The following is a 25,467-nucleotide window of genomic DNA, read 5'->3' as shown; positions in this document are numbered from 1 at the left end:
AAAACATCACAAGATACATCACACGAAGCGGACAACAGTCTGACCCTCTGAGAGTCTTGCAGTGCCGCAAACCAGGTTTTGGGTACTTGCATAAAGTTACATGCTGTAAAACTGACCAAGCCTGCAACACAACGTGTAAGGGGTACTATACCATATTGAAACATGAGAGTGACATGATCCTTCCACATGAAACGTAACTATCCATGAGATAACAACAGTGATGATGAATAACTACGGGAATAGAAAATGGGAGATATCAGATGAAGCATCTATACTTGATTAGATACTGTGAATCAGTAAAACGCAAAAGTGAAATGATGTACAGCGTTTGAGTAGAATATGTGATTGAGAACAGAAAAAAAAAGTGGTATACAAACAAGTGGCACGAGGCACACGGCCACATGCGGGGAGCAAGGCAGAAGTGGCACCCTCACTCACCAACCGTCGATTATCTCTAGCAGCATTTGCCCGAAGGTGCCCAATTTTTCAATCGAAGCTTGCCCGAGCGTCGCCTTCGAGCTCCACTGAGACTCCCAAAGCTAAGGTGGCTAGAACTTGTCACTCTTCGGAGGGCACGATCTCCATAGCTGACACCGCTCCCAGCTTTCTCGGGATCTAAAATTCCAGACTCTATAGAGAGCAGGATAGACCTTGCTGCAAGCAAAAATGGAGCTTCGACGTTGTCGCCGGTTAATGAAGAAGCCTCGAGAAAGTGAACATCTTTCAATAGCGTCAGTACATTTAAGGTCAGACGAACGACGGCTTACCATTCTGCGCTGCCCATCTGCTAGCTTCAGCCCACTCCACTTCACGGTCCTCCTCCCTGTCCGACTTGTTTCCAACAAGGACTGCAACTAAGTGTGGGCTTGCCAAAGCTCTAGCATCAGTTAGCCACTGGGACATATTCAGAAAAGAATCGCGACTGTCAGTGAAAGCTTTGAGGATCAAGACAGTGAATAAGAATGAATGCACCAACTTCGTGATATCATATACGAGAATTACGCCAGCCGCACCGCGGTAGTAGCTACGCGTTACCGAACTGTTCTCCGCGCTGCTGTCAGGATTGAAGAAAATCACATCAAACGCGCGACTAACCGGAAGCGCTCCTGACCGGCAGTGTCCCATAGCTGTGAAAACTGTAAGTGATGCAGAGTGAATGAAAGACATGACATACTTGAAGCTTTATCCTCTTCTCCCCTAAGTTTACTGTTCTACTTGAGAACTCCACTCCGATGGTATGTTGAGAGTGGTCCTTGACTGTGAAGTGGCCTGAGACTGACACTCTGTAGAGAAACAGACGACACACATGTATTGTTGGTGAAGTGGTGCAATAAACATGATTTGCCTGTTCCTGCCTCTCCTGCAAGCGCAATGAGTCTTACTCCTAATAAGTGTTCCCGGCTGGCGCAACACACCAATGATAATGTACTTCATTAAAAAGTCTGAAAGTTAATGAGCATGATTCCGATTTAATGCATCACCCAAAACAAACCGTAAGTTTCCAGAAGTTCTGTAGCATCTACATCATACTCGTCTAGCGCCATAGGGTAAGGAATAGGGATTTAAGTGCCAGTTGATTCGTGAAGCTTCGCCAACTGCAGAGGCTTGAAAAGTTCCCACAGTCCAACCTTCATGTTCAATTACATAATACATGGGTATGTCTACCAGCCCTTCCATGGGACCCAGATGTCAACCACTTTGTCACCTCCTTCATCCGAATCGATGATGTAGTACCACGGGTAAGCAGCCGCTATCAAACATGCGTGCTGCCCAACAATCTCGACAATGTCTCCGATCTCCAACGTAGGATCTGCGCGACCTGACCCTGGGTCTGGGGGAACTTGTACCAGTACTCCGTGCTCCTGTGAAATTCTTCCTAGCTTCCATGACTTTCCAACAACCTCCCCGAATCCTGGAATACGACCCGTGTCTTTGCTCATAGCTATGCAACCAGCGTCACACATGGCTTCGTCTAAACCGTCACTTCCTCTTCCGGGGTAGTAGGAAATGACAGTGGCTAAAACCTTCTGGGCGATTTGTGGACGGCCGATCAAGGTTGTGTGTAGCTGCTGGAGATCGAGCATGGTGTAATTTCCTGCACGAATCGGTTTATACCACGCTAAATATCTTCTTGATGAAGCTCGCTTACCTGTATGGAGCTCCAGTATTCCATTGAGCGTAGATGTCATCTTCAGCTTTGATTCCGCAGATGCGCTAAGAGCAGTCGGAGTGGATCCCACAGATAGTACGAATGGCTGATTGTTGACCTCTCTGTTATCTGACTCCGCCAGGACTTCCATGGCCATGGTCGCTGCGTCATTGGTAAGACGCACTTCCCCTGTTAGATACGAGGTAGCTTGCTCCAGCGATGTCGATCCATACGAGTGCCCGGCGTGGGTGTAAAATCCAAACACGGAGATTGCAGGAGATGCAAACACCCTCCTCATGAATGCCTTGAAAGACACGGGCTCTGGAAGTATCCCGGCTCGCCTATTTTTGTGAGTAATAGACCACGGTGGTATTCAGAAAACATACTGTACACCACCATTCATTTTGATGAACGCAGACCATTTCTTTGGGTGCTCTTGCGCCCTCTCGTATTCCTCTAGAAATTTCACCTGATCTAAATGATCTAAGAGAATACGAACAGTTCCTCCATATTTTGTCATCTCAGCATGCAGAGCAGACAGATCATCCAACTTGTTCAGTCCAACTGGAAGGCCATACAGAATCTGAAAGGAAGGTGAGAATCGGAACAATTTTGCATGCCTCTGTACTGACATCTTTGACCGTGCCGTCAGCTACGAGACCACCTTGCACGACTCCCCAAGCCTCCGAGAGTGTCGATACAACGACGGCAGAAGTTTTTCCAACATCTGAAACTAGCTGCAATTTCGTTCCCTCGACTGTCTGATGAAAGTCATCACACTGAAATGTATTCGTCTTGACCTCCCATACCTTGTGTGTCTTCAAGTGTCCCCTAAACGTTGCTCCCCAGTCTCTGGCATTCTCGTGCATTTTCCTGCAGTTATCTGCAAACACCGCGCGGTCCACCACAAAGGCGGGTGTTCTCAGAGCATTGAGTGGTTTGCCCACAAAATCAGCCAACAATGCATCTTTATTGGGGTTAATAAAGTGTAATGGCGTTTTAGTCTGGAGTATGGGTGCCATGATCTTTGCGGGGGGAGTTGGCTGTCGAGATCGCGCCGATAGCATGTGCTTATAACTCTACAATGTAAGCGGCTTTTTTCCAATATCTACATCGTGTCCACCCCGTCATGATCATGATGTCGTTACAGCTGCCTTTTGTATCCATCATGTGGTGTCTCTTATGTACACTACGTGGCAAGCTTTTTATTCGTCTTCAATAGAGGCATTACAAGCTCCACGGTATCTGCGATTCTCGAATGCTATTAACAGCTCTTCATATCTACGGACTTCCGTCGCATGTCCTGGTGACCTTACGAGCTCGGTCCGCTCAGACCGAGGTGAATCGTCCATCCTCTACATAGAGAATATGATCTAGAAGAACCCTGCTCATCTCTCTGCCAGTGAAGGAAGTCTGCTCCGGATCCATTATTTCAGTCGAAATGGCAGCTCCGCAAGCCATTGACCCAGCCATCCTTCTACGTCTCGACCCCGAGTACGTCGCCTTCCACAATAAGTATGTCGCTCATGTCGTTCCCCCTCACACTCTACCTTGGAATCCCGCCATCCGTAATGGTGACACTGTACCGGGAAGTGCAGAGGTCTTGCCAGTTGGCAGTGTTCAAGATTACAAATTGAGCCGCTGTCAAGTGCGCGTCTTTACCCCAGAGGGCACTCCTCCCCCTGACGGCTGGCCCGCATATGTCTGGTATCACGGTGGTGAGTTTGAAACACCTTTCAATATCAACGATATTGAAGCTGTGTTATAAGGCGGGTGGACCCTCGGAAACATCAACTCAGAAAACGCATTCTGCTCTCGGCTTTGCAAAGGTATAATTGCGAGGTATAAAAACACACCTAGCGTTGTGCGCTTATCGCTGGCACGTAGGGGCGAAGTGTGTTGTAGCATCACCAGATTATCGCCTTGCGCCAGAAGCTCCTTACCCCGCTGCAGTAGAAGACTCATTCGAAACGCTGCAATGGGTATTTGAGAAGGGAAATTCTCTCTTAGGAGTCGATCCTACGAGATTGGCGATTGGCGGATCATCTGCGTAGGTGATTACCGTTCGACATGTCGAAATTGATTCGACCAGCCCCTCTTGTAGTGGCGGTAACCTTGCTGCCATAATCTCTATGATGGCTGCCGAGCTTAACCCCCCGATCCCCCTGAAGCTTGCACAGCTCATTGTCCCAGTGACTGACAATACTGCTCTCCACACGGAGGATCGGTACCCATCCTGGAAGGAGAACGCAAAGACGGTTTGGCTTAACACAGAGAGGATGCTCTGGTTCCGGAACTTCTACGTTCCGAATGAGGCAGAGAGGACCAAGTGGGACAACTCGCCAATCTTTGCGCCCGATGAGCTGCTAGCCAAATCTCCAAAGACTTGGATCGCGGTGATGGAACTCGACATTCTAAGAGATGAAGGCTTGGCATACGGCGAACGACTGAAGAAAGTTGGCGTGTCGGTATCGCACAAGCAGTATGCGAAGGCACCTCATCAGATTTTGGCTATGGACGGTATGACTCCCCCTATTACAAGATTGATAAGCTGATCACAGTATCTATCCGCTTTCCATCTATTAGGGTAAGTCACGAGAGTTCTTCCTTAGCCAACGCTTTTCTCATCCAATCTTTAGTGTTCTTAGTGTCGGTCGCGAGCTCGTGAGTGACGCCGTTGAGAACCTTGCCGAGGCATTTGGTAAATAGTGAATCATTGGAGTTGCGAGCATGGTTTTTTGTACCAAGTAATGTCGAGCTGAATGTGAAAACGAGGATATGTACGCTTTTTCGTCCAGGCCTGTGCTAGGTCCTTTAACAGCTCAGTGCGAATACTATTGATGTGGAAATTGAATTGACAGTGTCCTACTTCTGTTCATCGAATACATATTGGTTTGATCGCCTCGGAACCAATCAGTTAGTCCCGACAAGAATTCTTGGAATATTTGAAAACGCGGTATATCAAGAGTATGATAATCAAACTGCAGCAATTGCCTCGATCTCTATGTCCACATCGAAAGGCAGTCCCCCAGCTTGGATACACGTACGAGCTGGCTTAGGGTCAGGCATAAGCTGCGAATGTTATTGATGAGCCAATCCCAATCGGAAGAGATTATTATGACAAACCTTGATATATTCCTCGTTCACGGCCGCGTAGTCGCTCATGCTCTTGAGGTAAATGTTCACCTTCACCACTTTGTCCCATGATGAACCAGCAGTTTTCAATACGTCACCTAAGTTAGAGAGGCATTGAGCCTGCAGAAAGAGCTCGAGTGTCAGGTAATAGGTCGCAGGGATGAACCTACAGCGTGGGCTTTGATATCTCCTGGGACAACATTGCCTGCACTGTCCACGGGGGTTTGTCCGCTGCAGAAAATAAGGCCTGGAATCTTCACCGCATGCGCTGAGCCCCGTTGGTCAGTTTCATATCATCGATTCGTTTGAGCTCATACAATACATAGGTACTAGCGGCCTCTCAGGGCTATTGATTTTTTGAACTGACATATTGAATATCGATGGAAGAATGAACACAGATCCAAGGGGATTTAAACAACGAGCTTGATATCGAGCTACATGATATGGGGACGGAAAGTTCTATTCCGAGTGAATTGTTCAGGTGACCAGACATCTTATCTTAGACCATTAAGTCCTACTTGGCATAGATATCGCCAAACCACATGAGCTGCAGGATAGTGTCACAAGATAGCGGAGAAGACACATTCGCACTTACGGATTCCGTTTTTCCGCCGCCAACGATGCAGATCGCTGCATGTCGCTGCCGCAAGATGTGGTCGCCATTCATCCGAATCTTGTGTACCTGTGTATGCCACAACCTGGCGACCACTCTGAAGAAATCCCACGTTCCTGGAGTGCAGTCTTGTCAGGCTCACCACCAGGATAAAGGCAATCAACGACTGGATTAGACAGTACGGGAATCTACGGCAAGAAAAAGCATTCTCTGAGAAAATGAAACTCGTCATGAGATGAACAAGAATCGGCGATCAACCTGCCTGCACTTGTTATCGTTTCTCCGGAAGACTATGCACAGCATAATTTTGGGAATACCAATCGAACTGGCCAATAGAGACCTGTAGCATACAAGCATCAATATCTTCAAACCGTCATCACTTCAGCATCGAATAAGTCGAGAAATGGTTAGTCGAGTGGCGTCGGTAAAATATCGCTCATTGATGGGCAGCCATTATCGCATCGGAGATAAATACCGCAGACACCTGTTTGCCACCGAACCACCGACCGTTCAGACCTTGTACAGCTTTCTTGGCGGATTCGATTGCGTCGAACTTGACGTAGATTTCACCCTGTAGTTGCGTTGAATGATCAAGAATTAAATGTGAAATAGAATGCATACCTGTGTCTCCCTTTCAACCTTGATGGCCTCCACTCTGCCGTATTTTTCTTCACATTCGCCTTTGACGTCATCGCCGAGCTCTTTATCCCAGTCACGTTCAGTTTCCCTATAGCACGAGTATGTTAGATGAGCAGTGGTTATTTGGACGTGAACCCACTCCTCTGGGTCAAACATGTTCTTCAATACGACAGAACGGGACTGCATAGCTTGTGGGATGTTCGGTTTGTTGCTGCAAGTAATTGTAAGACAAATTGTCGGCATAGATAGGATTTACATACACAAGCTGGGGTTTCGGAACAGGCTCAATTCTAGCAAGTTTCTGCATTAGTGCTTGACGTGATGCTGCGTTCAAATTACCGCCTATAAAACTATTAGTAAGCGCTTTGAAACGGTTTTTTAAAACGCACCGCCAGCCTCGTCCAACGAATCCTGTTGGGCGTATCGCACAGTGCCTTTCTCGTGGACTGTATTGACTCTCAGCTGTAGCTAAAATTGAATGACAATCTATGAGTTTGCGATTTGAAGTGCCCTACCGTTCTACCAGCAAGCTCGAAACCCTCCATCTGTTCAAGAGCCATTCTGGCATCCTCGGCACGTTTGTATCTACTAAATTTAGCGGATGCCCAAAAGACGAGACAACTTTTACTTACTGCACAAACGCGTAACCCTTGCTGCGCCCGGTCATAGGATCCCTGTGCAAATCAACAAATTCCAATTCCCCGAAGGGTTCAAAGACCTGCTTGATATCGGATTCGGTAAGGTTGAAATGCAAGGAACCAACGTAAAGTCTGAAAAGTAACTCGTCACAACTTTGAAGCGAGTAGTTGAGGAGTTTGCTCACTGCATAGCTCCGTGAGGCGCATGAACACCAGGCGGAAGATTAAGATTCCTCAATGAACTATCAGACAATTGAAACACGTGACACCTGCAAAACTCACCCGTCTCCTGGATGAAGCCTATTCCTTTCTGACTCAGTCAATTGAACCATGATAGGGAGACCCATTACGACTGTTCCGCTCAATGACATAGCTTTCTCTACCAAATCGATCGACCGGAACTCAACATATCCGATACTGTCAAATACATGAGCACCTCAAAAATATTCTCAGAAAAATGAAGGTGCACACCCTTTAGAGCGTCGTGACAGCCGGTCTGTAACAATCCTAGAATCCATTACGGTCCCTTCACCAAGTTTATCCTCGAAAAAGTACCCAAGGTCACGCGCCGTGAGACGAGCGGCAAGCTGAGAAACAAAGACCGACCGAGCTTCCGAATCGTCTTCTTTAGGTTCATCGGGGTTGTAGTCTTCTGGGGCCTCGTAAGTAGGTGATGGTCGTCTTTAGGGAATATTATGAGTAACAAGTCATAATAATACGAAGGTAGCTTACTTGATTGGCGGGGGACTTGTCTTTATTGACTGCCTGTCCGGTTCCTCCTCGTTGAGTGGAGTATCGTCAACGGGGGGACGTTTGTCGTGCGTGTTGTCCCTTTCCTTCCGGTACCGAGGGGGATCATCGAACTCGTCTCGTGGGTCACGATACCTGCGTTCACGTGAGCGATCTCTACGGTCATGACCCCTTCGTGGACTGTCCTTGGGCGGAAGTCCAGCCGAAGATTCGTCCATGTCATCATGTCTCTTTTTCTTCAAGCGTTCGTCCGGGGACTCATCGGTTTCTTCCCTCTTGCGGCGCCTGTCACGGTCTCCATCACGTTCGCGGCGATGAACATCTCCCCGCTCTCGCCTATCGTCATCACGATGACGCCTTTCTTTGTCTTTTTCAGTACGATCGCGGTCCCTGTGGGACCTCTCGCGCGAGCGATCACGATAATCTCGTTCACTTCCTCGGTCGCGACTGCGTCGTCGTTTGTCGTCATAATCTCTTTCCCTACGCTTTTCACGACGGTCACGGTCTCGCTCCTGCGAGCCAGAACGATGAGACCGTCTCGTGCGATGGGTATCAGTGGAATGGTTGCGAGACCTCATGGGGATATCAGTACTTAGCTACGTTGAAAATAAAACAACGAGTGAGTGTGGAAGACGCACGATTTTCGGTTGGGGGATATGTCTACATCCATCATACTTGGTGGTGGAATTCGCTTGTGGTGGACGGTGTTTGAGTTGCAAGTTGCAGCGGTGGAACAAACATGCGAAAACTGCGTGTGGCGGCACAGCCACATGTCTGAACGCGATTTTCTGCACGGGTAGCACATAACTTTAAATACAGACTATACAGTGTATGAAGAAAGGAAGCACCATGCAAGTAAATACTTAAATGTAACCATAGTTAGGTCCCTGCTCGATTGAAAACGTTTACAAAAGCCCAGCCAACCTTGCTCTGACGCGCTTCTCAGCCTTGACGAGCTCCATCTCCTCTGATCGTTTGTACAGCTTATTCAGGGGGTTCGTATCACCCTCCTTGTCGAGATCATCCTCGATTTGGCTGAAAGCCTCGCAAAACTTGCCGTTCAAGACCTGCATGGAAGGGTTCAGCAAGGTTCGGACATTATAAAAGAAAATTCATGCCTGGTTGTGCAAGATGTCCTTGAAGTGTTCCCGCATGGCCACTCCATCGAGCTTGAGTGAACCACTCAGTTGACCGTACTGTGAGACAGTAGAATGGTGCTTGAGCTATTTAGTACCATGCATCAGTAAGATATTTCAAATTGCTTCGCACGCATTCCCACCTGTGCGACGAAACCATCATCTGCAGCTCGCTCGAATATCTCTGCAGGTTCTTTTGACATCCACCTGGGGGCGGATTAATTACAAATAAATTTAATCAAAAACCAACTCACATTTCGTAGCAAAGAGCCTCGTCCGAGCACCCAGCATCCTTGAGGACATTGAAAGCTTCCCTAAGGGCAGCTATGTTATTCACGGTGGCGTATGAAATTTTGGCAGTTCTCAAACCTGAACATCATAATGATGTTGGGCCAGAGAGCCTGTTCAGCGAAGAGATCCATCGCAGTCTCTTCCCGCACTGACGAAGCAATGGCTCCCTGTTTGGTTGCACCAATGGCGCGGGAGAGTGCAAGAGCTACATCCAAGCCTTCGCCGGTTCCGTTTTGCTCGACGGAAACAAAACAAGGGAAACCACGGCCCTTTTCATGAAGAGAGCGCACTGAAGAGCCAATCATCCTGTAAAAAGCGTCAGCAAGGGATTGCGTGACCCGACGGAATGGTACAGAGTTATCGACTTACCGCGGGGCAACCATCACGACATCCTGCCCTGGTTGGAACTTTAACAAGTTGAAGAAAACGTTGTAGCCCGAAGCAACAACAATGGTGGCGTTACTCTTCAACTTGGGTGAGAATTGTTCGTTAAACACGCGGGGTTGAACCTGGTCTGGTATCAGGATAAAAAGTACTGTGGATTCCTGTAATTAGAGGGAGTTGAACAGTATATGAATTCATGCACACCGTCTGCAACTTCAGCAGCTGTTGCGAAGTCATGCTCGACGTGAAAGCCTTTGGCTTTTGCAGTCTCAGCATACGAATCCACACGATTGGCAATCAGGATTTGATCATTAGGGATGCCACTGTCACGTAGGTTCTGCGCTTGTGCAGACCCCTGATTTCCAAAGCTAAGAAACAAAATGAATGGGGTTCGAAGGCATAAGTGGACTCGAGGACTTACCCGAGGAACACAATCTTCTTGTTGCTCAGGACACCTAGGTCTGCATCCGAGTCATAGTAGCTGTAAAATAAAGAACTTCAAGATCCTCGCGGTGTTCTGAAATGATCAGACACGCACATCTTTGCTTGTCCCATGATGAATTGAAGTCTGGAGAGGAACTGAGCACCGGCACACTTGTTGAATGCTCATTCCTCTTTATCATGGGTCCTTAAAAACCCACAGCACGGAGCAGCAGCCGAACAACCGTAGTCCCAATGGCCCTTGGTTCGAGTCACGCTCCCCGATTATGTATATCAAAAGGTGGTATGATGGTCCTTGTGCGAAGGTCATGAGGAGCACAAGATGACGCAGTTCGCGGACCGGTCGACACCGTCCACCCGTACTTTATCCCGGGATTCCGGATGGACCACAGGACGTGTATATAGAGAGAGCTAAAAAATTAACACTGAGTCGTTTGACCATGGCTTTGCTCGCAAACCAGATCGTGTGTATAACTGGATCGTCTCGAGGTATTGGCCGAGCATGCGCGCGCGGTCGAATCGGCTAAACATCGCATCAGTGAATTGAGGAGTCCTTGATATTCTAACCGTGAGAACGATAGAAGCACGTAATCGTGTTCCTGCCGCATATCATAGAGCATTTACAGCTCTTTGCATAAGAGTCAGTTCGGAAACTCGCACGTTGGGAAAATGTTGGCAATATTTGATGTTGAGGCTGTGCGAGTGGTTCGGCATGAATCCATCCGGCAGACGGAGCTCGAATGCAACCACGGCGTGTGCCGGCGTACATACTCCTACATACTACTAGCTGTGCATCCTTTGTATGGAATTCCTACCAGCGGTCCTTCCGGGGCTTTGCCTTCGGCCAGATCTACCACAGGCCCATCAATGGATCATACAGTATGCAATACTTTTACTTAGCATCCTCATCAATGCATCAGGGGCCCTAGTCGCAGCTTTGTACCCCAGAGACCCGGTGCCTTATCATACCTCTGCACTTTCTGGTGAAGGGTGGGTAACAGAATTACTTACGGGTCATCCAGAACGGATTCGTTGTGAGCTGGGGATGCATGCCCACGTCTTCGCACAGATTATATTAGAACTTCGTGCCCTCGGATGCTCTGATTCAAAATTTGTCTCGCTTGAGGAACAATTGGCTATATTTCTGTACACTGCTGTCACCGGCCTCTCAATCAGGCACGTTGGAGAAAGGTTCCAGCGCTCGAACGAGACAATCTCTTGGTAAGTGTTATATTTTGTGATCAGACTTGTGTCTCATGAATACTGACATCTACTAGTTACTTTCGAAGGATGCTTGTAGTTTTTTTGTGCCCCCCACTCTATTCGACCTATGTGCACTTGCCAGATGAATCAGTTCCCCAGAAAATCCACCAAAACCCGAAGTTTTGGCCTTTTTTTAAGGACGCCATTGGGGCCCTGGATGGCAGTCATATCCACGCTACACCTCCTGCCTTTGAACGCGCTGCCTACCGTGATCGCAAGGGTCTCGTCTCTCAAAATTGCCTATTTGCGTGTGACTTCGACATGAAGTTTACTTATTCTCTAACCGGCTGGGAGGGATCGGCCACGGATGCACGTGTTTACCAAGACGCCTGCGCGAAGGATCTTCATATCCCTCGAGCGAAATATTTCCTCGCTGATGCCGGTTATCCACTACGTCGTGGACTGCTCATCCCATACCGCGGCATGCGCTATCATCTTGCTGAGTGGGGACGTGCAAGTGTCAGGTGAGTGCTTTGCTCTGACCCTTGTGACTGCCATTAATCTTACAATTTCAGACCATGTAATAAAGAGGAACTATTCAATCTTCGCCACGCTATGGCACGGAACGTAATCGAGCGGATCTTTGGCGTGTTGAAACATCGGTTTCGTATACTCATTCTATCACCGAAATATAATCTACAAATTCAGGCCCAGATCCCAGCAGCTCTGTGTACCATTCATAACATTATACACCTTCATGACCCACAGGAAGGCCCCCTACCGGATGCTGATGAGCCCCCAGATGAGGACGGCGTCGAGCAACCAGCGGCAGTGACCAATGATGAAGATGATGTGCAGGACCGCAATGAAATGAGCGGCATTCGTAACCGTATTGCTGGAGCCATGTGGGAGCAGTATCAGCAAGTCGTGTGTGAACGAGAGCTAGCGGGTGTTGAGGATCTTGATATTGAGGACTTACTGCTGGAGTTTGACGAGAACGAGGGCACAGACGAGGATGCGGACACAAACTTTGATGTATAGATGGTTGAAATCACATACACGCATGGCTACATGACTTCGAGCAGGACATAGTACTAGTGTGAGCTACAATTACAACAACTACAAGTGGACTCGGACAGGACAGTGTGATAGTACAACAGGTACAACAATGACACACGAGTGACAAACACATGAAGCAACGGACACACGAAGCGATGGACACAAACGTGAACATGATGGGCAGGTGAGACTTCACACCTGCAGTGCTGCCTTGTGAGCGGCCACGAGACCCCTGATGAAAGAGCGACGTGCTTCAGCGTGTGAGCTCATAGCGTAGATCGCCATCGTTCGGTCACTGTTGACAGCACTGAAGATAGTCATCAGAATGCCCAAGTCCTCCGCTGGCATATCTGCGTCTTCCGTCTGCATAATGTGCATGGCGCGCTCAATGACAGATAATTCCTTGATTTCGGAGGTGGCTGGGGGGGTAATGGGGCGAGGGGCAGGAGCAGGGGCTTGGGCAGTGGTGACTGCCTTCTCCAAAATGTCGCCGATGCGATTAATAGATCCTTGCATCCCCACCACGGCAGTGGCAGCGGTGAGCTTGGAGGCTTTTGTAGCACTGGTCATGAGCGAGTGTGTAGTACTGTCAACAATGCGGCTGCTAGTAGCGCAACTACTAGTGACACGTGCAGATTGTGGTTTCTTTGCAGCGGATGGGGTTGACACCAATGTGCTAGATGCAACGGGGTTGAGTATGATGGATGGCTTGAGACGTATGACGATGTTTCAACCTCAAGCAATGCATCATCGTGAGTGCATTTGCCTTTGCTGAGGCTAGAGCCTGCAATTGAGGGAGGACCAACGGGAAGATGCGGAATTGCAAAACTAATGCTCGCAGACCCTATGGCAGTCGAAGAATCAACAGTAGTAGAGGTATGGGGGACCAGTGTCAAGGTGTCATGGAGCGTGATGCCAGCGACAGTAAGTTGACTCAGAGCTTTGTCGTTGGGTTCATGATTGACCAGAGGAGCTGGGGCAGCCACAGCTGGATGAAAGGCGTGATGGCCTTGAGCGCCGTGACCGTGTGGTAAAATGGCTTGCACCTGCGAGTAGAATGGCCAACCAGCGTTGTGGTACTGGCGCATCGAACCACGGGATTGCTGGCAGCGTATCAGTTGCAATATCACAACACACCCGATACAAGTGCACCTACACTCGATTGGATATATGCGTTCCATACTGCCCATGCGGCCTCTCCCTCAATTCCAGCTCCCCTCTCACTATCCCAATGGACGCCTGAAAGAGAGCGGTAGTTTTCGATGTTGCCAAACATCTGCCTAAGCTACATTAAGTTCTAATCAGTATAGATTAGTAGATACTACGAGTTGTAATGCCCTTACCGACATCCATTTAGTTTTGCAACATTTTGCAGTCTTGGGGGGGCCTGCGGTTAGCAGGTTAGCTGCGGCAAGGGTTGCCGCTGCACTAGTATATGTTGCAGCCTTGAAATTGTTGCCATCACCGGCCTCAGAGAGATTGCTGAACAGATGGGCAAGGAGTGCGTCAGTCTCTTGTGCATTCCATTGGGCCTTGGGCTCGGAAGGTGCTTCAGTGGCCATCAGTACAGTAGTGAATTGACCGCAGATAGAAACAACAGCGACCACCGATGAGTAGACCAGCTGACGGAGATGGGGATTGAGACATTCCATACTGTAGTATAGTTGTGGTGCTGGGCAGTACTCAAGGAAGGTTTGAGCTCCGTCTGCCGGATGGATTCATGCCGAACCACTCGCACAGCCTCAACATCAAATATTGCCAACATTTTCCCAACGTGCGAGTTTCCGAACTGACTCTAAAGGATGGCAGTACTAGTGGCGTGAAATTTTCGTTCAATTAGGAAATGTGGGACTTGGTGAAATTTTGCTCCTGTAGCCTTGTAGTAGTACCCTTACTATCATCCTCGAAACATGGGATTTCACAAGATCAGCCGTGACGTGAAACTCGTGGCAATTCGACTCCATGAACGGAACCTTCTGAGCCTTCCGGACATCTTAGATTCCTGCGGATTTTCTGAACGCACTTGGTTTCGGATTTTGAGGCTCTGGCGTGAAACTGGTGATGTTGTGAACCATCAGCCTAGCGCAGTAATGCGTGGTCGTCTGCGTGCTCTCAATTGTGAAGATATTGATTGCCTGCTTCGTCTTGTAAGGCAGAATCCCGACTATTTTCTGGACGAGCTCATGCACCTCCTCGCAACAAACCAATTCATAAGTCCATTTCACGACAATCTTCCGCGAGCTCGAACGTGCTGACATGAGCTACAAGAAACTCAAGCGCATTGCCAATAGAGTTTAAAAGTCCGGTTAAGTCCGGTCTTTTGCCTTATTTGGAGGCAACCGGACCAGGACCGGTCTTTTTATTCCCATGATATCAGCGAACCTGGACTGGACCCGTAAAGACCGATGTTTTTGGTCTTTTGCGGTCCTGCAACCGGTTTTAGACCGGTTGCCACCACAACCGGTCCTGTGGCAGTGTAGTACCCCTTCCCACGATTCCAACGGTCTAATTTTTGTAGTAAACAGTTAAGATCTGAGCAAGATATGAGCATTATAAAAAAGGGTTCCTAAACTCCGCCCTGCATGTGAGTCAAATATGAAATGTCATTACTATGCTTAAGTTTCTTGACGAAATATGTGCTGCTAGTCAAGGCAATACTATAGCTAGTCTTATCTAGTCAATAGGGTAAGATATAAGCAAGATATAAGCTTGACAAAAAATCATTATCAGGCTTGTCTTTGAAAAATAAAAGTTGTTATAAGGGTTAGGTGTCTTGACGAAATATGTGCTGCTAGTCAAGGCGATACTGTAGCTACTTGTATCTTGTCGAACACTCAAGGTTTGGGTAAGTTATGAGCCAATCGGTGATTTTGACTGATTTTGACTCGCCGTTCTAACATGTCTGATCTTTGTGCTAGTCTTGGAGCATGATAAATCATCAAGAGTTATCTAAATTTGATGTTCCATACCATTTTTGAGGTCTACGAACACACTGGTAAAGGTTTTTAAGCTTGGAAATCAACCCCTGGTTCAGTGCCAACAAGCCTAAAAACATGCCCCACAGATTTATACGAGCCATTCTTAAAATGCTTGTAACTTTCCCAAATCTCAACCGATTTTGAAGATCAGACCACCGATAGAATCGCCTAAATGAGCACTACCAATATATAGGCAACCGGTCCCACAATGGACCAGTTGAGACCGGTCTTGGACCGGTCTTGGACCGGTCTTGGACCGGTCTTTCATTTTTCGCAAAAGTCAGGCAACTGCAACCAGACTTTTTTGGACCTGAGGCAACTGGCAACCAAGGTCCGGTCTTTTTCGGTCCAGTTTTGGTCCGGTTGCGGTCTTTTTTCGGTCTTGCAACTGGACTTTTAAACTCTAATTGCCAAGGAACGCAATGAGACTCTGCGTGCTGCATTCATCGCCCGCATGGCTCAGTATGACCCATCAGAGTTGGGATTTATTGACAAGACATCAAAAGATGAGCAAACACCTGGTAGACACTACGGACGATCGAGGATGGGCACACGTGCAGAGAAAAAGTAGGTGTTTGTATGTGGACGATGGACATCCACAGAAGCCCTCCTCACACTGGATGGCATTGTTGCTGCAACTGTCGTTGAAGGCTCTATGACCCAGGAGTTGTTCCTAGAGTGGCTTGAGAAAATTGTCGTGAGTCTCGTAATGAATATGTATTGTCGAATCTCGATGTACTAACAAAACAAATTGTCAGCTCTCAAAGTGTTTGGCCTATCCTGGCCCCCTTAGTGTCCTCGTAATGGACAATGCAAAAATACATCATCGGTGCTGATGTTCTCGAGCTTGTTGATTGTTTCGGTACGTGCATTCACTATATTTTGTGTCCGTAGGTATCCGTATCGAGTTTCTCCCACCATATTCACCCGACCTCAACCCTATAGAGGAAGCCTTCTCAAAAATAAAACACTGGCTCTGTCGTCATCAAGACTACTATCTGGCCACTACGGGTGATGGGATCATGTTTGATATGTACAAGGTTCTCGAGATTGTCACTCCGGATGATGCACATGGGTATTTTATTCATGCAGGGTACTTCTAGACGAGCGAGAGCAATAAAAGGTCCAAAAGACGAGTGAGAGCAATGAAAGGTCCAAAATTGTATAGTATACATGCAGGTCATTAGCACAATTGATTATAGAAGTCCATTTTCGAAGAAGTCCAATCCGAGGCCAAGTCCTGTAAAGTTACAATATCAAGTATCAAACACGAGGGACAGACCACCATTCAACAGCATCACGTAGCGCAGCAATTTCACCCAATTGGAAGCCCATCTCTTTCAACTCGGAAATCGTAACGAAGCGTAAGAACTGAGCTTCCTTGTATGCATTCTCAGTGAATTTCACATGGATATTGTTGCCTAAGTCATATTCTGTGCAGAATTCGTCAAGTGGTATATCCCTCCCTTGAGCACGAGATGGATGTAAGAATGTAGTACAAGCAGAGTCAGACGAGTGCAACGTGGAGGATAATGCTGGTGCAACAGCGACAGCAGGCAGCTGTGGGCGAAAAATGTCAAGAACCTCATTTCCGATAGTGAAGTTGAAGACTGGTGTAGAAGGTGACGGCACTTTAGTGTTTTGCGAGTCCAGTCGTCGCTGAAGTACAGGACTGATCTTTCGAACATCGAAGAGCTTATGGTGAGGTGGCTTCTCCAGTGTTGCTGTCCCGTCGTCTTTGAGCTTTATGAATCAACACTTGTTAGCAACAGGCAGCTCTTCGATAAATGACTCACCATTGCAGATGCCCAGCAATTGAACCATTCAGCATTGAGATGCAGATGTTTGTCCGTGCTTGAATCAACATAGCAATGTGTTGATGGACATGCGGCATCTGATTTCTTGCAAATCCAATGCTCACGGAGGCTCTGTATGTTCGTAATCTTGTGTTGATTTCCGGGAAGAATGGCAGCTGCTTCCTTCTAAATAGTAGAGTATATGTGTGAAAATCAGCACGTAAAACACTCAAAAAACTGCCTGTACTCGTTTTTTTAGCTTTCTCATTCACAGTCGGCTCAATCACAGCTTTGTTCTCCTTGAGTTCATGGTTCTCCTTCTGAATGATTGTCACATTGATGGTTGGATCATTGCCTTTCAGATTCGCTGCTCGTTTCACCAAAACATCGAAATCTTTATCGTCGAGGAGGGATAAGCCAGGTTTGGGAAGGACATGTGGAATGAACCAGGAGACCTCGTAATCCTCATAGCTGAGAAGTCCAGGGTTGAGTGCATCTGAGATTTTGATGAGAATTTGTGCTTTCATGGTGTCTCAAGGCTCGTCAAGATTGAGTGTGAAGGTTTGATTCCTCGAAGTACGTTTGCTTGCAGGTTTCTTCATCTCAGCTGCAGAGGTGATGCTCATGATAAAGGTGACCTCTTTTACACCTGCCGGAGGGTCAGGGTCAGACGGTGCTGTAAAAATAAGTAATCAAGCCACAGTTTTGTGTAGTAGGGATCATTAGTCACATAGTTTAGTTCTGCGCTTTCGCTTTTTGGACGTGGTCGGAGGTGGTGTAAGGATCTTCGTAGGCTGGGACTGCTCAGGCTCGTTATCTTTGTCATCATTATCAGAGTCAGGTTCCTCTTCCTCCAAAAGTTCTTCAATTCAAGTATTGTGCTCATCGGAGCTATTGGAATCAAGGTCACTGTCATGCTCTAGCAGGCTCTTGTGTTTTTTAGAGGCAGGAATAGTTATAAACGGCATAGTGATAATGAATTACAGGGAATGTGAGTGTACGACGAGCAAAATTCTACTAAGTCCCACATTTCCTAATTGAATGAAAATTCACGCCACTGCCATCCTTTATGCAAAGCGCTGTAAACTGGGTCTGTGTTTCTGATAGGCATGCAAATCTAGACTACAATGAGGAGTTCGTAAAAATATCGCGATGTTGCAGCCTCACAGCCAGCAAGAGTTTCTAGCGTAATTATGTCCCTGGTGTCAAGCATTCTAATTTGTCATTATATTTGGTGTAAATTATAAAGCTAGTTAAGACTTTCTCCTGAGAAGCAGCAAGGCACTAGGGCATCAAATATATTTTGGTATTGAAGCTTGTGACTATGGTCTGACATGGCACCATCACAGCCTGTAACGGGCGATAGGACAACTGTGTTCAGGTTGTTGAGCACTTGCCTTTTCACTCGTTGATGCTTTGAAATTTATTAGCTTTTAAACCATGAACAATTTGAGTTGTCATATATACCCATGGATGCCCGCAAATCTAGCCCAGCACGAACAGTTGTAACAAATCATACAATGTCCCAAGATCACACAAATCTATCTGTGCAACGACCATTTCAAACCCAGGTGACAAGTCATTCCATTTCCCTCCGATTCACAATTAGGTGGTAAGAATTTCTATGACAGGTTGTAGCTGCACCAGCACTCTCTCGATGTCCCTGCCCTCACTAGGACCAAGAAGTTTCAGTATTTCTCCTGTGTTCTAAGATATTGCACTATCTCTGCCATTGCGTAGTCTTGAGTGGGTAATTTCGAGGGAAGCTATAGGAGACGCAAAAGACTTTACATGCAGGCTCGCACAACAGATGAAATTACATGAAGGATAATAGAGAGAAAAGTCACAGTGAACCCTACACAAGATACCCTACTCCCGAATGAACCGCAGCTTCGCATCATTTGCTATGTGTCCAAACATCAATAGCTTCATACTGGAAACGAGCATCAGAAATGCCTCGTCATCAGATGCATATACACTCACCTCCAATCTCGGTGTATCCAGCACCCAACACACGGGGCCGAATATTAATGAGCGAGAATTCTTCCCCATCCTCCTCCTCTTTGTCCGAGTCGATGTCCGTCTTGCGTTCCCCACCGGGGCCTCGACTAAACCTCTGTCTCTTTCTCCGTTTCCTCCCGCCCTTGCTCAACATGGTTTTGATGAGCCTGAGAACACATACATACACAGAACATAAACAAATAACATACACAGATAACCAAACACTTTCAAGTTGTAGCAAGTGAGAGTGAACTTCTGCAAATACCTTGTAGAGCGGTGTGAGCATGACTTCATCGCGGATATTGAGTTTGCCAATTCTACGGCCAAAACAGAGAGATGTGATAGTAGAGAAAGGGGCAGAAATAGCACATAGGGCTGGGAGACCATTTGGTGACAGTGAAAGAGCGGGGATGTGGTTTCGCAGGATGAGAGTGTGAAGGGAGGGAAGAGTCTCGAGGAACGAGATGAAACCCTGTGGAACTCTGGGATGGCTCATACTCTGGTAGAGACTGCCAATGTCAAGAGAGGTCAAAAAAGGGCTTTTGTGCAAAGGTTGGGAGATATTTGGTGCGGATAGCACACGCAGGGTCTGGCTCACTTTCAGAGGGCCCCGAAGAAACCTGAGAGTCAACCTCAGGAGCGGGTACAGGCTGCACGAGACAGGTTGGAAGCGCTACTTCACTTGCATGCACAACGGCAGTGGTGTGCAAACGATGGCCCTTCATGATCGTGGAGCTCGTGTTACCAGCATCACAGGCGCATTGTCTGCTAATAGCACCTGTGAGGCCCCGCTCAAGACTGGCACTATCGGAATACTTGAATTTGTTGGCGGGAGTTGGAGGAATGAAGCCACTTGGGTGTTTCACTGTCCTGTCAGGCTCCCTGATTTTGAATGGCACCTTGTGAGAGTGTGGGCGCATACTCACCACACATGATTGAAGTCAGATTCAAGGACACGTTCAGCTACTGAGGCTGTCTTGTAAGACTCGGAGGGATACAGGCAACGGGCTGATGAATGAAACACTCGTACTTGTTGCCCAATCATAGATGGTGAATCGCTTGAAGGTACATCTGTCTCGAAGTATAAGTAACAGACAGCAAGATAAGTGAATAGACTTCATACCCGAGGAACGCAAGGTCCTTTTGAGCATCAGCAGAGTCCGCTACCAGGGCTTCAGCTGGTGCTTGGTCAATCTCGTCCGTAGGGAAGTATGACGTATTCGTGATGGAGCGAAGATGTGGTACAAAAGGCGCATCAATCACGCGTATATGATGAGAACTAAATATACAAACAAAGTACAACAGATTGACGACAAATACAAGGCAAGCGGTAGTGTACAACAAAGTGTTGGAATACATGACTGGAAAGGACTTGTGGTCTAGTCTACTGGTAGGTATGTAAGCTTGAGTTTGATATAGCTACTGTAAGGTACAACAAATATAAGTGAGCCGTCATTCAAACAATATCTTCTCATTACCGGCAAGGTTGTCAATTCGCGATATCATCGCTGCATAACAAGCTTCATTATCTGGGGTGTCGAACTCGGCATCCGCAAACCACCCAGTCTTGAGGCATCGCCTCAACCCCCAGCCACAAAATGTTCCCGCCACTGTGATTGTGTTCTTGAGGCAACAGGGCCAACCTTCTGTGCTAAAGGATACATATTGAATGAGTTGTTGCTGGTGAAGAAGATATTTGAGGAATGCGGTGAGCGCATGATTCGCAAATGGGGTGACGAATAGCTCAAGTCGTCCATCTTCCATCTGGTGCTGAAGTGCAATATTAGAAGCATATAAAATATTATTTAAATTAAAAATGTACCTCCATAAATCCATCCAAAAATGTGAAGTTCGAAAGTAGGGTGGTTGCTTGAGTAATGCATGACGCAATGGCCAAAACCACAGATACGTCGAGTGATAGCTGGTATGCGGCAGTGATAAGTGGTTGATTGATGATCGTGAAGCCATTGTAGATGGTTTTCACGGCACCCTTCAACCTGCTGATCTCGCACTGGCCCTCCTTCCTAAGCTTCCATTTCACCAGTTCGTCTGTTGTGCAAACGTGAGTTACAAAATAAATACATAGTAAATAAATACCATTGTTGGAGGCGGACACCACACTGTTGAGTGCTTCTTGCGCCAATGTATGGAGTTGAAGTTGAGAAGGGAACAACGAGACCTGAAATAATGATCGCATCATAGACTCCCATGCGTTTTTCTTCGTCTTATCCACAATTTGAAATGGTAAGAAGATGATTGGGGCCAATGCCAGAGGGCATAATGTTATCATCATGGGGTCGAGAAACTTGGTCTGCTTCGCAGTTTTTTTGTACTTGTAGTCGAGTAGTCGCTTCAATACCAATTTTTCAGGTAACATGGGCTGGTAGTTAAGATTAGTCAAGCTGGAAGCACCCAAGCTCGACTGACCTGACTGACTCAGCCCACCCTCAAAAGCGGTGGTGATGGGTCTCGGAGATGGTGGTATTGGATCCACTGCGCGAGCGTGATCACAGAAGATGCTGGGATTGTGGATGGGAGGTGCTGGTATGTGAAACACTAGATCCCCTGAGACCGAGTTGGAATGCAGCCCTGCTTGTAAGTTAGGGCGGTTGTTACCATTGGGAGACTCCTGCATGTTGGAGGAAAACAAATGATTGTAGCCTAGGCCGGTGTAGGAAACCTCCATTCTCTGGCCTCACAATTGATACTTTCCTTACTTTATGTTAGCACTCTTATTGCTTACATAATCCAGTCAATCTTGCACCAGTACCAGTTAGAGTCTGAAGTCCAGTCTGAAGTCCCCTGTCTTTTCCTTGATGTTTTCATGTCTGTGAGCACTGAGCCTAGAGCAGAGACCCTTTAGGGTCGAACTAGCCTAGGCCAGCAAGACCCAACATTTCCCTGCAGCTCAGCAGGATTGTTGTACCCACACCGGGCCTGGCTGTAGATTGTTGAATATTGGCTCGGCGATGTGGGGCTGGAGTTGCTGCCCAGGAAATGGTGGCAGCTGCTGCCCAGGAAATGGTGTTGGCTGCTGGGCTACTGGGCTGCGGGAAAGGGTGGGAAGCTCCAAGTGCGAGTATGAATAATTGGGGTCGCTGACAGCGGGGACATCAAAGGAATGCGGGTAGGTGTAACGGAGATCAGTTGGAGGGGGCTTGTTGAGCGTCGTGGGGGGGATATACGAGGGGTCATTGGTGTGGGGCTGTCCCCAGGATAATTGGACCAGGTTTGGGACATTCACTTTCATGTTGGAGGGATGATGGTGGGTGAACCGTTGAGTCGAAGGACTTGAAGAACTTGAACTCCATTGTGGCCAGGCTAGCTCTCACTGGTCAGGTAATCTGCGGCTGGCTGATGATCCTATCACGGACAGGTACTTTACCACACACTTAGTCGTTGATCTGACCTACCTCAAGGCCGCTTCCTATCAGCCGTAGTGGCCCCTGAACCCTGTTCTAAACCAGTGCAAGGCCGATTTGCAGCTGCCGTGAGCTCATGGTTATGCTGTCACGGTGACCATATCAGTTTCATCAGTCATTTTTCTCCAGTGATTACTGTTTTAGTAAGTGGCCTAAAAAGGCATCCATTCAAATATTCATTCCTGTTCAGCGCTCTCGGGAGCTTTAGGGTTTGATCAAACTGATGATAATCAAGATTCTAGATTCCAAAACACGTTCCATTGGCAGGGCCGTGTACTTGTATGCGCTGGATCTAGTAGCTGGGTGTGTGTACTATAACCAACATATTATATTATATCATAATTCAATCATTGGACATGTTTGGTGGACGGTAATCTTGACTTTGGTTTGACGGTCTGCTCGCTTCTGAATCTGGTTGCTTCTGAATCCGATAGCATCCGCAACTTTTGTTAGTTCTGAAAATGCTCAATAGTGCATTTCTATATTCTATGTCTATCAGCATAGGCATTTGTTTCTTTACTACATTGTTAATTAGTTATTGTTTTTTCAATTTTTGTCATGAATCTGTAACACTAAGCACGTGACATTCATTGGATTTGCATGTTGTTTATCTTAGTGAGAAAGTCTGATGGCTAAATAAGCCTAGAAAAATAGAAAGACAAAGCAGGTCACAGAACAAAATAGAAATGCATAGAAAATTGAGTCTGAGACAAGAAACTTCAGAGGGCAAACTGATGAATCAAAGGAAAATGATAGTCATTTTGTGATAGGATAGAATACAGTTCATTATATCTTCCTTATCTTTTATATATATATATGTCATGGTATGAACTGGATACCATGTATGACAGCGCCACTTGAATCATGTGACTGTTCACTTTTACAATCACCTAGTGGGTGTTGATTATTACCCAGAGACATATTTCTGGGTAGATTAGACTAGTGTGTACCGCCGTGTGTAGTGTCCGTTTTCAATTGTGTGCTATGTTTGTTTATCTGATCCGTTGTAGAAACCAGTTCCTGGTTAAGCTTACTTTACCCCTATCTATATTGCTTATGTTGGCATTTGGACTGCTTACATAATCATGTTGGTCTTACCCTTACTATCACCTGGTGTGACTTTAAATGTAGTTTCCTTATTCTCTCTCTCTCCCTGAGCCTTGAGCCTAGTTCAGAAACCCTTTAGGGTCTGATACTGTCTACCTTGACATAGCAGCTAGGCAGCAAGAGCCAACACTTTCTGCTCTTCAGCAGGTTTGTTGTACCCACACCATGTCACTCAGTGTTTGCTTCTTACTATTGGCTTCATCCCCCACATGATGTAACTTCCCCCAAGCCTTCGCAGCATCTTCCACACCAGGGGCCATGAAAAGATCTCAAGTATTACACAAGATGGTAAGTCTCTGTTTCAACACTTCTAGTTCATCTGCCAGATAACAAGCATGAACAATCTGCTTGATATGTGTTCTGTCAAACTTCAGCCCTGTGTTTATGATGGCAAGTGTGGGCACAACATGACATTCAAGCAACAGGAGGTTAGTGTAAGGATGCTGATAATGAACTTCTTGTTGACCAGTTCTGCATATGAACCCTTTTGTCAAGCATATGGACATATGTCACAACCCCTTAAACAGCTTAATGCTAGGACAGAGACTAAAAGGTTCTTCACAATGGAAAGAGAATAGAATTGAGCAGGTACGTTCGGGCTGCTACAAGATGTAGAGACAAAAGGTTTGAACTAAAGAACTACTGACTAGTAAAGGTCCTAACTATATACAACTATTCAAGAGGAGATACAAACTGAGTTCTAACTACTAGCCAATCACAAAATAGGAAACAGAATTGTATAATGTAATAATGTGAAAGGGTTCTATGATGTCATGTTCTGGAAGGTTCTAGTTGAGTCACATTATGTAAGGGTGTCTATTCCTGGAGTTTGGATTTTGGTTATTGTAGAGTTAAGGACTAAGTATTGGAACATATGACGGGTGCTTAGGAGTTAACACTGGGAATAGGCACTTAATACCAACAGTCAAAAGGAAAGAATAATGGTTTGTATTTGGAACTTGTGACAACACAAAGGTGAATAGTCATCTCTTAAGGGCCCACCGTAGAAAAGTCAATATTGTGGTTATGAGTTGGCAATAATTATCATAAGTACCTTGGACAAAGATGGGTCGACAGTACACTTAAACTTTTCCTCAATTCAATAGCTTTCTCAATATGGTGATGAAGATCTTTCAGTGTACCTGCATCTGGCAGTAGAAACCGATGATTTTTGTCAAAGAAACTATGCAACTCCTTGATTACTGCAAACTAATATCAGCATTACAAGCTCACAAAAGATGCTGCAGTGTGTCGTATGATAGAACAAATTTCTCCTGCTGCTGACATGCAATTCTTTGAATTTTAGGCAAAGGCAATACTCATAGAGGGTTAACTGAAAAACATTAGGGTTGTGCATATTACAGGTTATAGAATTGCACACAGTTTTAGGTTTGGTTACACATGGAACAACATGCACTATCTGGAGGTTGCCAAGGTCACTGTCTTCCGAAACAATGCAGAGGTGATGACCATAAACATTGTTGTACAGTTTCTCTAGTTTGTTCTATGATTTCAGAGAGTGCAATAACTTGTCTTCCAAGTGACTAGGGGTTGAATAGCTTGGGGTGGGTATTGACTTGTTCTTGGCGGAGTGGTATTCATTGTCATCACTTTCTTCAGATGATTCCAGATTATATCTGTGGAGTGAGACATGTAATGAATGACAAGAAGAATCTAGAGACATGTTAAAGAGACTAAGCCAGTGTGCGAGTCAGATGAAGCATA

General features: G+C 46.6%; 10 protein-coding genes across 10 annotated transcripts; 2 read left to right on the top strand and 8 right to left on the bottom strand.

Moving 5' to 3' along the window:
- Positions 1-321: 321 nt before the first annotated feature.
- Positions 322-1,597, bottom strand: DEU56DRAFT_382251 (P-loop containing nucleoside triphosphate hydrolase protein). The gene is made up of 7 exons (XM_041345942.1): positions 1,493-1,597; positions 1,416-1,442; positions 1,307-1,360; positions 1,175-1,257; positions 1,096-1,127; positions 768-1,039; positions 322-720 (listed from the first exon to the last, which is right to left on the bottom strand). The coding sequence occupies exons 1-7, from the start codon at positions 1,542-1,544 to the stop codon at positions 455-457; spliced, it is 786 nt and encodes a 261-aa protein (XP_041214507.1). The 5' UTR covers positions 1,545-1,597; the 3' UTR covers positions 322-454.
- Positions 1,598-1,661: 64 nt separating this feature from the next.
- DEU56DRAFT_878046 (uncharacterized protein) lies at positions 1,662-3,171 on the bottom strand (the record flags this gene model as incomplete). The annotated part of the gene is made up of 5 exons (XM_041356041.1): positions 1,662-2,095; positions 2,150-2,490; positions 2,536-2,732; positions 2,782-2,910; positions 2,959-3,171. 5 exons carry the CDS (start codon positions 3,169-3,171, stop codon positions 1,662-1,664), a joined length of 1,314 nt encoding a protein of 437 aa, XP_041214506.1.
- A 419-nt stretch (positions 3,172-3,590) lies between these two features.
- Positions 3,591-4,704, top strand: DEU56DRAFT_725055 (alpha/beta hydrolase fold-domain-containing protein; the record flags this gene model as incomplete). Its single annotated transcript, XM_041347843.1, has 4 exons — positions 3,591-3,867; positions 3,919-3,978; positions 4,037-4,199; positions 4,254-4,704. The coding sequence occupies 4 exons, from the start codon at positions 3,591-3,593 to the stop codon at positions 4,702-4,704; spliced, it is 951 nt and encodes a 316-aa protein (XP_041214505.1).
- A 210-nt stretch (positions 4,705-4,914) lies between these two features.
- DEU56DRAFT_381965 (Endoribonuclease L-PSP) lies at positions 4,915-5,827 on the bottom strand. Its single transcript, XM_041345941.1, has 4 exons — positions 5,602-5,827; positions 5,455-5,552; positions 5,276-5,404; positions 4,915-5,221 (listed from the first exon to the last, which is right to left on the bottom strand). Exons 1-4 carry the CDS (start codon positions 5,651-5,653, stop codon positions 5,126-5,128), a joined length of 375 nt encoding a protein of 124 aa, XP_041214504.1. The 5' UTR covers positions 5,654-5,827; the 3' UTR covers positions 4,915-5,125.
- Positions 5,828-6,159: 332 nt separating this feature from the next.
- On the bottom strand, positions 6,160-8,682 carry DEU56DRAFT_770431 (uncharacterized protein). The gene is made up of 11 exons (XM_041351413.1): positions 8,563-8,682; positions 7,907-8,497; positions 7,646-7,855; positions 7,457-7,591; positions 7,360-7,407; positions 7,169-7,306; positions 7,052-7,121; positions 6,926-6,998; positions 6,797-6,878; positions 6,519-6,747; positions 6,160-6,468 (listed from the first exon to the last, which is right to left on the bottom strand). Exons 1-11 carry the CDS (start codon positions 8,595-8,597, stop codon positions 6,334-6,336), a joined length of 1,746 nt encoding a protein of 581 aa, XP_041214503.1. The 5' UTR covers positions 8,598-8,682; the 3' UTR covers positions 6,160-6,333.
- DEU56DRAFT_969934 (IlvN-domain-containing protein) lies at positions 8,683-10,290 on the bottom strand (the record flags this gene model as incomplete). Its single annotated transcript, XM_041359420.1, has 9 exons — positions 8,683-8,991; positions 9,043-9,147; positions 9,204-9,267; positions 9,315-9,374; positions 9,430-9,657; positions 9,721-9,886; positions 9,940-10,103; positions 10,157-10,216; positions 10,274-10,290. The coding sequence occupies 9 exons, from the start codon at positions 10,288-10,290 to the stop codon at positions 8,830-8,832; spliced, it is 1,026 nt and encodes a 341-aa protein (XP_041214502.1). The 3' UTR covers positions 8,683-8,829.
- A 2,340-nt stretch (positions 10,291-12,630) lies between these two features.
- DEU56DRAFT_907187 (uncharacterized protein) lies at positions 12,631-14,090 on the bottom strand (the record flags this gene model as incomplete). The annotated part of the gene is made up of 4 exons (XM_041356877.1): positions 12,631-13,114; positions 13,162-13,541; positions 13,595-13,723; positions 13,782-14,090. The coding sequence occupies 4 exons, from the start codon at positions 14,088-14,090 to the stop codon at positions 12,631-12,633; spliced, it is 1,302 nt and encodes a 433-aa protein (XP_041214501.1).
- A 258-nt stretch (positions 14,091-14,348) lies between these two features.
- On the top strand, positions 14,349-16,158 carry DEU56DRAFT_868348 (uncharacterized protein; the record flags this gene model as incomplete). The annotated part of the gene is made up of 4 exons (XM_041355477.1): positions 14,349-14,580; positions 14,654-14,730; positions 15,832-15,970; positions 16,019-16,158. 4 exons carry the CDS (start codon positions 14,349-14,351, stop codon positions 16,156-16,158), a joined length of 588 nt encoding a protein of 195 aa, XP_041214500.1.
- A 521-nt stretch (positions 16,159-16,679) lies between these two features.
- DEU56DRAFT_751437 (uncharacterized protein) lies at positions 16,680-18,180 on the bottom strand (the record flags this gene model as incomplete). The annotated part of the gene is made up of 6 exons (XM_041349574.1): positions 16,680-17,159; positions 17,213-17,398; positions 17,485-17,708; positions 17,793-17,888; positions 17,943-18,074; positions 18,123-18,180. 6 exons carry the CDS (start codon positions 18,178-18,180, stop codon positions 16,680-16,682), a joined length of 1,176 nt encoding a protein of 391 aa, XP_041214499.1.
- Positions 18,181-19,081: 901 nt separating this feature from the next.
- DEU56DRAFT_948236 (uncharacterized protein) lies at positions 19,082-21,848 on the bottom strand (the record flags this gene model as incomplete). The annotated part of the gene is made up of 10 exons (XM_041359079.1): positions 19,082-19,116; positions 19,196-19,380; positions 19,479-19,530; positions 19,812-20,095; positions 20,140-20,221; positions 20,244-20,284; positions 20,337-20,492; positions 20,676-20,983; positions 21,036-21,262; positions 21,311-21,848. The coding sequence occupies 10 exons, from the start codon at positions 21,846-21,848 to the stop codon at positions 19,082-19,084; spliced, it is 1,908 nt and encodes a 635-aa protein (XP_041214498.1).
- Between the last annotated feature and the right edge of the window lie 3,619 nt (positions 21,849-25,467).

Source organism: Suillus clintonianus (genome assembly GCF_016758775.1).
Source record: "Suillus clintonianus strain FC179 chromosome Unknown DEU56scaffold_4, whole genome shotgun sequence".
Taxonomy (NCBI): Eukaryota; Fungi; Basidiomycota; class Agaricomycetes; order Boletales; family Suillaceae; genus Suillus; species Suillus clintonianus.
The sequence above is the reverse complement of the archived record's forward strand: the minus strand, read 5'-3'. Positions and strand labels throughout refer to the sequence as shown.

Bases quoted from the DNA above. Each gene is read 5' to 3' on its own strand.
- DEU56DRAFT_770431 (XM_041351413.1), bottom strand. From the start codon at position 8,597: ATGATGGATGTAGACATATCCCCCAACCGAAAATC. The intron at 7,122-7,168 runs GTAAGTAAAAGT...TAAATTTAGTAG, and splicing joins AAGGGTTACGCGTTTGTGCA to ATACAAACGTGCCGAGGATG. The intron at 6,879-6,925 runs GTGCGTTTTAAA...ATAGTTTTATAG, and splicing joins TTCGTTGGACGAGGCTGGCG to GCGGTAATTTGAACGCAGCA.
- DEU56DRAFT_381965 (XM_041345941.1), bottom strand. From the start codon at position 5,653: ATGTCAGTTCAAAAAATCAATAGCCCTGAGAGGCCGCTAGTACCTATG. The intron at 5,405-5,454 runs GTAGGTTCATCC...CTCTTTCTGCAG, and splicing joins GAGATATCAAAGCCCACGCT to GCTCAATGCCTCTCTAACTT. The intron at 5,222-5,275 runs GTTTGTCATAAT...TAACATTCGCAG, and splicing joins TGAACGAGGAATATATCAAG to CTTATGCCTGACCCTAAGCC.
- DEU56DRAFT_382251 (XM_041345942.1), bottom strand. From the start codon at position 1,544: ATGGCGCTAGACGAGTATGATGTAGATGCTACAGAACTTCTGGAAACT. The intron at 1,258-1,306 runs GTGTGTCGTCTG...GCCACTTCACAG, and splicing joins CCACTTCACCAACAATACAT to TCAAGGACCACTCTCAACAT. The intron at 1,128-1,174 runs GTATGTCATGTC...CAGTTTTCACAG, and splicing joins AGAAGAGGATAAAGCTTCAA to CTATGGGACACTGCCGGTCA.